General features: G+C 34.8%; 1 protein-coding gene across 1 annotated transcript in view; it reads right to left on the reverse strand.

The window, feature by feature from the left end:
* The window catches only part of CEP120 (centrosomal protein 120), a 106,701-nt gene that overhangs the window by 16,332 nt on the left and 77,865 nt on the right, over positions 1 to 12,504 (reverse strand). Inside the window, exons 17-18 of the mRNA XM_043979616.1 lie at positions 6,242 to 6,403; positions 4,766 to 4,888 (exon numbers count right to left, since the gene is read on the reverse strand). Coding sequence (XP_043835551.1) covers positions 4,766 to 4,888; positions 6,242 to 6,403 — 285 coding nt within the window. The remainder of the gene's footprint in view (positions 1 to 4,765; positions 4,889 to 6,241; positions 6,404 to 12,504) is intronic.

Consider the following 12,504-nt stretch of genomic DNA (forward strand, 5'->3'; position numbering starts at 1 on the left):
GGTAGAACTTCTTGGTGTTTACAAATGGCCTACTAGATTACATTAAATTTAAGTATTACATGAAGAACACTACTTCCTCTAAAATTCAGGCCACCTAATAGTGTCTATTTAGGGTGAAAAGTTAAAGAAATTGAGAAAAGTTGGTTACCAGCATCACAACCTTTGCCCAAATATCTTTCATTGTTCTGCTAGCTCAGGCCTAGAAAAATATCATTATTGGAAGGAAATGTATCTGATTTTAAAATATTTTGATAATTCTTCATGTTTAAAAAAGCATTTAATGATAAACAGAAAAGACTGATTTTTTTAAAATGGTCCTTAACAATATAGGCTCAATTACAAAGATGTGTAGGACTTCCATTATCTAGCATTATGTAGCAATGAACGGATTGGGAATAAGAAGAGAACTGTCAAATGATGATAAGAGCTCATCAGGTTAACATTACTTTTTTCCTCTCATTCTTTCCCTCACGCCCAGGACCTTGATAACAAACTTCCCTTTAATAGACAAAAAGGCATTCTTGAATTGGAGGGTCATGATTTTGGCTATGAGTTGGCTTTTTTGTTTTTCAAGAGGAAAATACAAAGAAGATTCTACTCTTTTATCCAATAATAACTATCATGCAGGAGCAAATACAATCATCATTACCGATTCTACCAATTACATTAGAATTAGAGGTTTAAATTGTGAGAAAAAAAGGTCAGCGACAGAGAGGGTAACTTAAATGTGCTTTAAGTTTTTCTATATAAACTCTAGTTCATTATAATTATTCTCAATCAGTTCCTTAATTAAAAATTGTATTTTTGATAACAAGGAATATGAAGCACAGATTACATAAAATCTTAGTAGCAAACCTAGATAGAACCTGACCACTGACTTAGTTATATGACCTATAGCACCACCTAGAGGCAAAAAATCTTGAAAAGTCACATAAAAGATATACCAGTCTACCCAATTAAAAGAAAATTTACAGTAGTTGGGAGTCACAGAATTTTAGATCTGGATAGTGGTTACAAATAGTTCAACCCTCTCATTTTCCAAGTTAATCAACATTTATTGAGTACTTAATATATATAGAATGCTATCTTGGGCCTTTAGGGAGACAGGTATTACAATTCTCTGCCCATTCTAATAGGGTTTACATGACTGACAATACAATCATAGTTACAATTTAAATTACAAGATGAAATGAAGTATTACTAAAGATATCAGTTTCTGGCACCAGAAGATATCTGCACATGAGTTTCTGAATATTTTTCTGAAAGGACTGGTTATATAGCATTTACAAGTAGAAAGGAATTTATATCTATTTTTATCTTCTAACACTTTGAAGGAATCTATTACCTTTATCAATAAATGTGAAGTTGGAGGATTTTTCGAAAGAGCTAACTTTAAAAACTAAACACAATCTAATACTTATATAGACACAAGCATCATAGGAAGGGAAAGGGATCAGCTCTAATTTATTGTGAGTAAATATATGCATTTTTTTAAACAAACAAACAAAACCCCTTAATCCATGAGACCCTTTATGGAATTGCTCAGAAGACAAGTTTTAAACTTATCTAGTATTATATCCTCTTCCTTGCTAGCAATATATGTCTCTTGCCTAAAGTCTAAACTTGCTTTCTTAGATCCGTTATATTCTCAAACCATTTTTTTAAGCTATAAATCGCTTCCCAGTGATAATTTTTCCTTTATTCTCATCCCTTTATATCTCAGTTTCCACTTTCTACCCACATACCTCTCTTAGGAAGACCTGAATTCAAATCTTGCCTCACATATTTACTAGTTGTGTGATTTTGGGCAAAGTGACTGAAACTTCTAAGTCTTGGCTTCATTCTCTGTAAAATGAGAAGATATTGGGGGCAGCTACATGGCTCAGTGGATAAAGCATTGGCCCTGGATTCAGGAGGACCTGAATTCAAATCCAGCCTCAGACACTTGACACTTACTTGCTGTGTGACCCTGGGCAAGTCACTTAACCCCCATTGTCCCAGAAAAAAAAAATGAGGTGATATTACCTATATCAGGGGGTTATTCTAAAGAACAAATGAAATAATGTATGTAAAACACTATGAAAACCTTCAAAAACTATGTCAACTATTATTATTATTGCTATTAATATCATTAAATTATGCCCTACTTTATGCGGATCAAATTCCCTTACATCCTCAAGTTTTTCCAAACTTAATCCCTCACATTATCACTCTAACTGGAACCTGGCTTCCCTAAAATACATTCCCTGTGGTCTTCTTTAATGGAAAGCCATTCCTTCTCTCACTCCCCAAGACTAGAAAAGAAGGGGTGGCCTGAATTATGTTTCTCTCTGCTCCTGGAATATCATTTAGCTAAGTCTCTGTTTTGAAGTTCATTTCATCCATTTATGCCACCTTCTCTATATCCCTATCATTGTTCTCTGGGACCATCATTCACCTTTATTTACCACTGTGCTAACCAGCTTACAGTTTTCTCTTCCACCTAGAATCCTGTCATCATACCCAGCAACTTTAACATTTACCCTGATAATCTAACACTGAGAACTCAAAGTTCCTTCATTTTTTCAAATTTAAAGACTTCCATCTCCATTTTACTTCTAGCACATGACAATACTTTTCTATCATCATTCAAAAAGGCTATATTCCCCAAACCCTGTGCTTCTGTTTGAACTTCTGTCTCCTCCATTCTTCAGACCAACTGAACCTGATCTTTGGTATTATTGATATTTTTGTTCCATCAACTACTTCCCAATCTCACAGTCTATCAATTCCCTTTTGACTCTTGTTTAGTCTTTCAATTTTGCCCTCTTAGCACCATATGGTCCCTTAGCCTTTTGATATTCTGTTCATATTCATATTGTTAATCCCCAATAAACAACTGACTTTTAGTTCTGTTCTTACTCCTGGACTGTTCAGATTAATAAACAAAAATCATGACAATTCTGTAAAATCAAGTCCACTATAAATTTGCATTATTTTATGTCTACAGGGCCCTCCCTCACTATAGCCCCAAAATGCTTTTATACTGCCCACAAAGACTATTCAAAACCACTTTCATACTCCACAAACCCTCAATATTCCTTGAGCTCAGTAGAGAATCTGACCTCTTAATGCAGTAAGAAAATCAAGGCCATCGATCAAAAGCTGCTTTCAACTTCCTTCTCACTATAGTCTCATCATTACCTCAAAATATGTATCTTGACCCATCCATTCCTCCTTTCCTCCTGTCACAGAGGAAGAACTATTCTTTATGATTTCCAAGGCTAACCTCTTTTCGTGTGTGTGTGTGTGTGTGTGTGTGTGTGTGTGTGTGTGTGTGTGTGTGTGTGTGTGTCTTATCTCTTCCCATCTACTCTGACAGTTTGGTCCATTCTTTTTTACCTCTTCTCCCTCTTATAACTCTTTGTATCCACTGGCTCCTTACACTACCTTTAAATATGTTGAAATCTATCCTATCTTATAAAAGAAAAGAAGAGGAGAGGAGAATGAAGGGGAGGGAAGGGAAGAGGAGAGAAGAGAAAGAAAATCAAATTCTCACCTAGACCCTTGAAGTTACAGTCCCTTTTCCCTATCTTTATTGACAAATGCCTCACCCTACCCACTTGGGATTATAAATTGGCTTTTATTTTTCACCACTCCTAAAAGTTTAGAATAAATTCCTAATCAGCAACTAATCAGTCTTCATCCTCCTTCAATCCTCCAGCATTTAATAATTCTTTTGTTTTTATTTTTTTTTTGGGGGGGAGAGGGGTTTCAGGGCAATGAGGGTTAAGTGACTTGCCCAGGGTCACACAGCTAGTGTCAAGTGTCTGAGGCTGGATTTGAACTCAGGTCCTCCTGAATCAAGGCCAGTGCTTTATCCACTGCGCCACTTAGCTGCCCCTCATTTAACAATTCCTATTACTAATTCCTTAAACGAGACTTTTATAATTACTGTAAATTCCTTTTGGCAAGGATTGTGTTGTTTTTTCATCTTTGTATCCCTACTGTTATCAATGTGCTTTGTATTTAATTTCTGTATTACATATAAGTTGAATGAATTGAATTTGTAAAGGACTCAGTAGCATACTTTCATCATTCTCTCCAAAAACTTTTTTTTTTTTTTTGCGGGGCAATGGGGGTTAAGTGACTTGCCCAGGGTCACACAGCTAGTAAGTGTCAAGTGTCTGAGGCCAGATTTGAACTCAGGTACTCCTGAATCCAGGGCCGGTGCTTTATCCACTGCGCCACCTAGCCGCCCCCTCCAAAAAACTTTTAATAGTCTTGGACCATGAGTAGAAAAAAATGATCTTTTGTGTTACAAATGCTAGACCTATTTGATGGGCAAATAAGGCACTTAAAATATCTAAAGTTGTCAAACCATAATTCACACAAACAAGTTTAATTTGAAGCATAATAGGGTTAAGTAAATCAGATAATTCAGAATCAAATATTTAAACCACTCAAATTCCAAATGTCTTAAAGTCCTGAATGTGTAACTTCAAAAGCAATCTTCTTACACAGTAAGCTATTTCACTGAAATAATGCCAGTATGATGCAAAGAAAGTGTGCTGAATTTGGAGTCAAAGGACAGCAGTTTTAAGTCCCACCTCTCTGGGCCTCAGTTTCTTCCTGGGTAAAATGAGAGGGTTGGATGAGATGGTTTCTAATGTCCCCTCCAGATCTAAATCTATGTTTCTGTCATTACCATGTATAAATTATTTACTGGTTAGCAGTCTTAATATAACTTAACTATTACCACTGATCTATTAGTTAACTAAAGTACCTTTTCCAGCGTGAGAAGATTTATTTCTGACTGCAGACGGATTTCTGGCTTGCTGTTTTGTTGGTCCTTGAAATGCTGGAATTCTTTTTCCAAAGTTTTATACTTAATTTCAGAATCATAAAGCTATAGTAAAAAGATAACAACAAAAAACCTCAAAAAAAATCCACTTAATTTAATAATAATACACAAATAAAATGTTACAAAACTCAGATCAGCCATGGTTTATTTTAATTTGGTAAATGAACTTCAATTACAAGCAAAATAGATGGGCTTTGATATTTTGGACTCTCAAAGGCCTTCTTTGTTTCCTTCTGTGTTTCTTGTTACATTCTAGATAACAAAAATTGCCATAAGTGTGATATTTAAATAAATAGAAATGTTCCTGAAATGAATTTTCCACTAAAAAGCCCAAATATTTCAGTATGGGTTTAGAGTAGAGGAAGATGAGGGACATAAATGTAGTATATATAGTCTTCTAAGAAAATAAAACAACATAAAATGGTAAAATAATCATATCAGCAATAGTTGCACAGTATTTCAGCTTTAATTTACCTAAAGAAGATTAAAATCAGTTGACTTGTTATGTTTTTAAAAAATTTAATGGCCAAACTAAGAAAACCCCCCCACAATTTAAGAATACAAAACATAATACTGAACATTTGAGATTTAATATTTTAAATCGAAACGTTTAAAAAACAGAAACATGCATTAACAACAACTACGAGTATTTGTTTAGAATTATATTTCAGGTTTCAAAACTTTAAAGAGTTATCTACTAAATACGTACTATCCTGGAATATTTTTCAAATTAAATTTTTAGATGTCTTTTCCTACCATATGGAATTGATCAGACTAAGTATCATACAAAGAACTGTGAAGACATGAAAAATAAGCTTACCGTATGCAAACCATCTTTATCTCACAACTTCAAAAAGCAAGTGTAAATTAAAGGAGTAACTATGAATCATAATGATGAATGAATACTATAAAACAAAAATCACTTTTAATTGAATTTTCCCCCTATCCATTTATTATTCTTCCAAAAAGGAAATAAACTCTCTCAGTAAATAAAAAATAGTACTAATAATAACGGACATTCTTACCACACTGCAAACAACATTACACATACTATTTCATTTGAGCTTCACAATGTTTTGAGATAAATATGACAGGAATTATTACTCTTATTCTCATTTTAAAGATGAGGAAACTAAGCTCAGCTCAGAAAGATTAAGTGACTTGACCATAGTTTTAAAGGGTTACCATCAGAGATGGACTGTAAACTCAAGTTTAACACTTTATCTGCTGCAGTACTGGTATCAAATTCCAATAGAAATGGTCCCTGCAGGCCACATATTGACTCAGAAAACCACATATTAACATTATCTATGCTATACTGCATTTTTATTTAGTTTGTTAAACATGCCCAATTACATTTAATAGGGTCCCTGACGCAGTTTGCCAATGTTCTCTAACCTGCTGCTGAAGTCGTTGCTTTTCTCCTTCCAATTGTTTCATCTTTGATGTCTCCAGCTCTACCTGATGAGCACATTCCTCTTTGATTCTTCGGATAGAATCCTGAAGTTCCTGAAGGTTTCTTTCATGGTCCAAGTGCAGCTCTTTCTTCTTTCTTTGAAGCTTAAAATAAATATAGCTTTTTGAAGTGTCATATTTTGAATGGATAAGCAATCTAAATATTAAATTATATTATAAAAGAAATGAGAATATAAAGTAACATTTTTATAAATACTGATAAAGATATATAGAGTTGCCTAGAGCACTAAGAAGTTAAGTGACTTGCCCAGCATCATACAGCCACAGCTAGTATGTGTCTGAGCTGGGACTTTTTGTATATATACAAAAGAAGATAAATACAATAAAAAATGTATTCTCTTTTGCCTGTCAACCCTCCAGCCCTCCAATAACACACTCCTCTTCCAAACTTCTCTATATCTGATACAGGTACTACCATTCTTCCTTAGTCTCCCAGGTTTATAATCTTGTTGCTATCCTGGACTCTTTACTCACACCTCACATGTTCAATCAGTTACCATTTCTATTACTATAACATGTCACATTGAACTCCTTTCTATTTATACAGCTAACTATCTTAATTACAGCCCTCATCACCTCTTGCCTATATTACTGGAATAAGTCTCCCAACTTGTCTTCCTACCTCAAATTTCTCCACTGAAATCTATCCTTCACAGAGCTTCCCAAGTAATTTTCCTTAAATGCTGATTTGACCAAGTCACTGAGTTGTTCAATCAACACTAGTGGATCCCTTTTGCCTCTACCATAAAATATAAATTCTGAATAGCTTCACAATCTTGCCTCAACCTATCTTTCCAGCCTCACTGTATGTTGCCTCTCCCTCCTTTTGACCCCTCCCCTCACACTATACAGCCAAAATGGCTTTTTCTGCTTCTTACAATGACAATGTTTCAGTGTCTCAGCATTCTTTCCACTGGCTGACACCAATGTCTGAGATGTACTTCTTCCTCATGTCTACCATAATTTCCAACAAAAGGGAGTAATGTAGTTTGAGGCCAAGTTGGGAAGAGCTTTCAATGTCAAATAGGGGTATAGATTTGATCCTAGAATCATTAGGGAGGCACTAGAGCTTATTGAGATGGGGTCTAACATTTTTGACCTGCATTTTAGGAGAATCTCTTTAGAAGTGTGAAAGGATGGAGAGGAGGGTGAAGAATCTTGTCATTGTAGTAATTCAAGTGAGAGTGAAGAGAGTCTGAACTAGGGTGGTGGCGACATGGGTAAAGAGAAGGGTGGGTTGGGCATTGCAGGGGAGAGGTGTGAGGGGTTGGTTAAAAGAATCTGCAACATAGATTGTAATTCATCATGTCTACTCATCTTAACAAGACTATGCCTAAACCTAGGCCAGTTCACAGATTCCTAAGGGCACCTGTGCAGATGCCACTGTGGCTGCTCATGCAGAGGTTGGATTACTAACCTAAGCCTAAAGGGCTGACTTGCAGGGCTGAGAAAAGGGAGGTCGGGAGCTTGCGCGGCAATCGAATGATGGAAATCAGGCAAATGTTGGGTCATATTGGATAAAAGGTAGGTAGAGTTGTATTGAAGAATAAATCCTTGATGTCCTATCACAGAAAGATGGGGTGCAACTCATCTTCAGATCTTTTCAGGCTGAATGATCACAAATCCCAGTTTTGTGTCATATTGATTCCTGGGAACCAGATTAGAAATGTTCCAATTCTAATCATAGAATCTCAGTGGAAGGGACTGAAAAGGCCATTTAATCTGACTGATATTTGAGGGAAGATCCCTTACACAATATACTTAATAAATGACCATACAACTTATGCATGAAGACCTTCAGTATAAAAAACCTACCACCTCCTGAAGCAGTCCATTCTACTTCTGGATAGTAGTTGTTAAACCTCTTTATGTCAAACCTAACTTTGACTCTCTGAAATGTATACTCATTGTGTATGAGGAGACACCCAAGATTATTTGAATTTCTTTTGAGGAAGGGAAAGATCTATTAGAATATTGCTATCATATGGCATCATATCTTAAGCGTCAAAGAAACTGATTCACATTATATAAGTATGCAGCTATTCTAGCAACATATTAGATGACTAAATGATACGTTTAGTTCTACTTATGAAAGAATGAAGAATGACAGAATGGACTGGAATACCTAAGCTATTTGAAAGCCTTCCTAATACAGGTGTTGAGTGGAAGCATCACAGAAGTAGAAAGAAGGGTATATTCTCATATCTCCTCTGGAGCCAAGGTTATTGTGCTTTGTAATTCTGCAATACTTAACTTTCTTTTTTAAAATAATAAACATTTTTATTTAAAGTGCTGAGTTCCAAATTTTATCCCTCCTTTTGCCCTCTCGCTGAGGTGGTAAACAATCAGATATAGGTTATACATGTACAATTATTTAAAACATGACCGTATTAGTCATTTTGTGTAAGAAGACTTGAATAAAAGAAAAAAAATGAAAGAAAGTGAAAAATAGCATGCTTCAGTCTGTGTACAATCAATATCAGTTCTCAATACTCACTTTCAATTGTACTGTGGTTGTTTTTTCCATTTACATTATATATATTATTTTCTAGGCTCTGTTTACTTTGTTCTACATCAGTTCATATAATCTTTCCATTTATCATATTTATAATTTTTATAGTACAGTGCTATTTTATTACATTCACGTACTAAAAGTTTGTTTGGCCATTACCCAATTTATGGACATCTACTTTGTTTCTAATCCTACAAAAAGTGTTGCTAATTGGTGAGGTGGTAAAAATGCTAGGATTTAAATCAGGAAGACCTAAGTTGAAATCATACTTCAGACATTTACTAGCTGTGTGGGCTAGTCTATTTAACCTCTCAGCTTCAGTTTTTTCATCTGTAAAATGGAAATGAAACTAGCACCCACCTAAACAGGTTTGTTGTATGTATATATGTATATATAGTATATATATAGCAATGTGTAAATCTTAAAGTGTTATACAGATGCTAGTTATTGTTAATATTATTATTATTATTTATATATTAGCTTACAAGGCGATTTTCCTCTTACAATAAACTCCCTTTGGGCATATGTCAACTTGTGGAATCTGAGTCAAAGAGGACAGACATTTTAGTCACTTTATTTGCATAACTCCAAATTGCTTATACTAATTTATAACTCTACCAAAAATGCACTAATGTGTCTATCTTCCCATAATCTTCCAACATTTACTATCAACTGTTGTAATCTTTACAATTTTCTGGGTGTGAGATAAAACCTCAAAGCTGTTATGAACTATATTTCTCATCATTAATTAGAACATTCATTTGTATGGCTAATAACAGTTTTCAATTCTTTTTTGAGGACTGTTTATTCTTATCTTTTGAAAACTCAACTATTAGGAAAGTTTTTGGTTATATGTATATATACAATATGATAATCCAATCCAAAAAAACATTTAGGTACCTACTATGTGGCAGACATTAAGTGTTGATTATACACACATAACATATCAATCCTGGTTCTCTTCCTACTGACCACTCCTTCTCAGTCTGCTTTGCTGGATCTTCACCCAGATCACCTTCTCTAACCATAGGTGTTCCCTTGAGTCCTCTTCTTTTCTCTCTCTATGCTACTTCACTTGATAATCTCATAATCTCCTACGGATTTAATTGTCATCTCTATGCTGATAATTCTCACTTATCTCTACTTATCCTGGCTCAACTTCTCTGCTGACCTCCACTATCACATCTCCAACTGCCTTTCAGACATCTCAGAATGTTTGCCCATTAGATATCCTAAACTAAACATGTCCAAAACAGAACTCATTATCTTTCCTTCTAAACCCTCCCTGCTCCTACCTTCCCTATTACCATCCTCCTAGTCCTTCAGGCTCACAAGCTAGAGGTTATCTTAAACTCCTCATCATTTTTCACCCCCTGTGCCCCATATCCCATTTGTTGCTAAGGCCTTTGCAACATCTCTCAAGACACTTCCTTCTCTCCTTTGACACTGCCACCACTCTAGTGCATGCCCTCATTACCTCATGCCTGGACTATTGGTAAGTCTGACTGTAGCTAGGTGCTGCAAAAGATAGAGCACCAGGCCTTATGTCAGAAAGACTCATCTTCCTGAGTTCAAATCTAGTTCCAGACACTTATTAGCTGTGCAATCCTGGGAAAGTCACTTAACCCTGTTTGCCCCATTCTTCTCATGTGTAAAATGAATTGGAGAAGGAAATAGCAAACTACTTTGGTATCTTTACCAAGAAAACCCCAAATGGTGTCATTGAAGTATTGGATGTAACTGAAATGACTGAACAACAAAGTCTGACTTCTTTAAAGTCTCCCTCTACTGCAACCCATTCTCCATTTAGCCGCCAGAGTGATTTTCCCAAAACACAGGTCACTCCCCTACTCAAACTTCTGTGGCTGCCCATGGACTCCAGGATCAAATATAAAATACTGTCTGGCATTCAAAACCCTTCATAATCTAGCCTGTCTCCTACTTCCAATCTTCTTATTCCTGTTATTTATTGGGAAAACTTGTAGGGATCTTCCACTGCATATGATGTTTGCTTTTGGTTTTAGATACTTTAAAAAATATTAAAAAGGTTCCTTCTATGACTATACTTTTTAGGGTTTTTAGTATAAATGAGTATTGTACTTTGTCAAAGGTATTTTGTATATCTGAGTTATGTAGTCTTGGATAATTGTTTTTAATATGATATATTATGTTTTCCTAATTTTGAAAAAATATCCTTACATTCCTAGCATAAATCCAACTTGGTCATAATGAATCATTTCTAGGATGAATATCTACAGCCTTTTTGACAGGATTTTATGTTATTTTTAAAAACATTTTTAAATTATACTGGTCTGTAGTTTTCCTATGCTTTGTCCTTCTCTAAATTAGATATTAAGAACTGGTCTGATATAAGGGGTCTGGTGAAATGCTTTCTTGTTCAGTTGTTGAGAATAACTTGGGTAGTACTGTTCTTTAAAAATGTGATGGAATTCTGTGAATCCATTAAGGATCAGGATTTTTTCCCCCTTTACATCTAGTTCTATTTATTTTTCTGAGATTGACTATTTTATAGTCTTGAAGGTATTTCTGTATGTGTTTTCAATTTTTGTTAACATGACAAACTGTACATAATAAGTTCTGATATATAACTACATAAGTTGATACTTTTTATTTCTTCTGGTACTGTGATTTCACCTTGTTTCTTTGCTATTCTATTGATGTGATTTTTCTGCCCTCTTTTTAATCTCATTAGCTAAAGGCTTATCAATTTTGTTAGTTTTCTAAAGAAACAACTGGTACTTTTTTCATTATTATAGTCTTTTTGTTTAACTACTTATCTTTTTCTCCTCTAATTTTAAATATCTCCTTTTGTGTTTAATTTGGGTTTGCTTCTGTTGGCTTTTAAGTTTTAAAAAAAATGTATATTTGATTCATTTATCTTTTCTATTTATGTTAATGTATGTCTTTAAGGATTTATTTTTTTCCCTAAAGTGCTGCCTAAAGTGTATCCCAGAAATCTTGGCATACTGTTTCAGCATTATCGTCAGTGCTGTGCTGTTCTTGTCCTATCGTGCTGAGGCTGAGGGTTGATCTTATAATGGTTGTCAGTTTGATCCTCTTTTATTATGGGACCTAGCTGTATGCTCAGCCTTCCACCTATTTTATCTTTGCTCAGACCTTCCATAGGATTTTAGCAGCTTTTTTTTTTCCAATTTAATTGTGGTGTTTTTGGTTTTTTTTGTTTTGTTTTGGACAAGAAAGAGGAGTCTACAGTTGATTCTCTTTGGCTTTAACACTGTTCCTTTCGGTAGTTTTTTTAGAACTTTGTTTCTGGAGGAATCTAACTTCTTGTGGGACCTAATATACCACCATCTTCCACAATTCAGAGGAAATCTATATTGTGAAACCACATTTGTCCCTCTCCCCTCAGTGGAAGTATCACTGCTCTCAGGAATCTTTTTTTGGAGGGTTTTTTGTTCTCTGGAATGAACAGCAATAAAAGTTCTATTACAGATCATAAATTCAAATACATTCCAATTTATTCTATATATGCATAAAGCTTCATGGTAATAAATAGCATACGTTAAAATTATTTTTAAAAGCCCTTAATATTCATGGAGTTAAGCCTATTCAACAATGTTCTCATTATTAAGGACCACCATGGCATAAAAGAAGATAAATCTATGTTTGACAAAGGTTTTCTCCTCCTTGG

The sequence above is a fragment of the Dromiciops gliroides genome, chromosome 1 (assembly GCF_019393635.1).
Source record: "Dromiciops gliroides isolate mDroGli1 chromosome 1, mDroGli1.pri, whole genome shotgun sequence".
Classification (NCBI taxonomy): domain Eukaryota; kingdom Metazoa; phylum Chordata; class Mammalia; order Microbiotheria; family Microbiotheriidae; genus Dromiciops; species Dromiciops gliroides.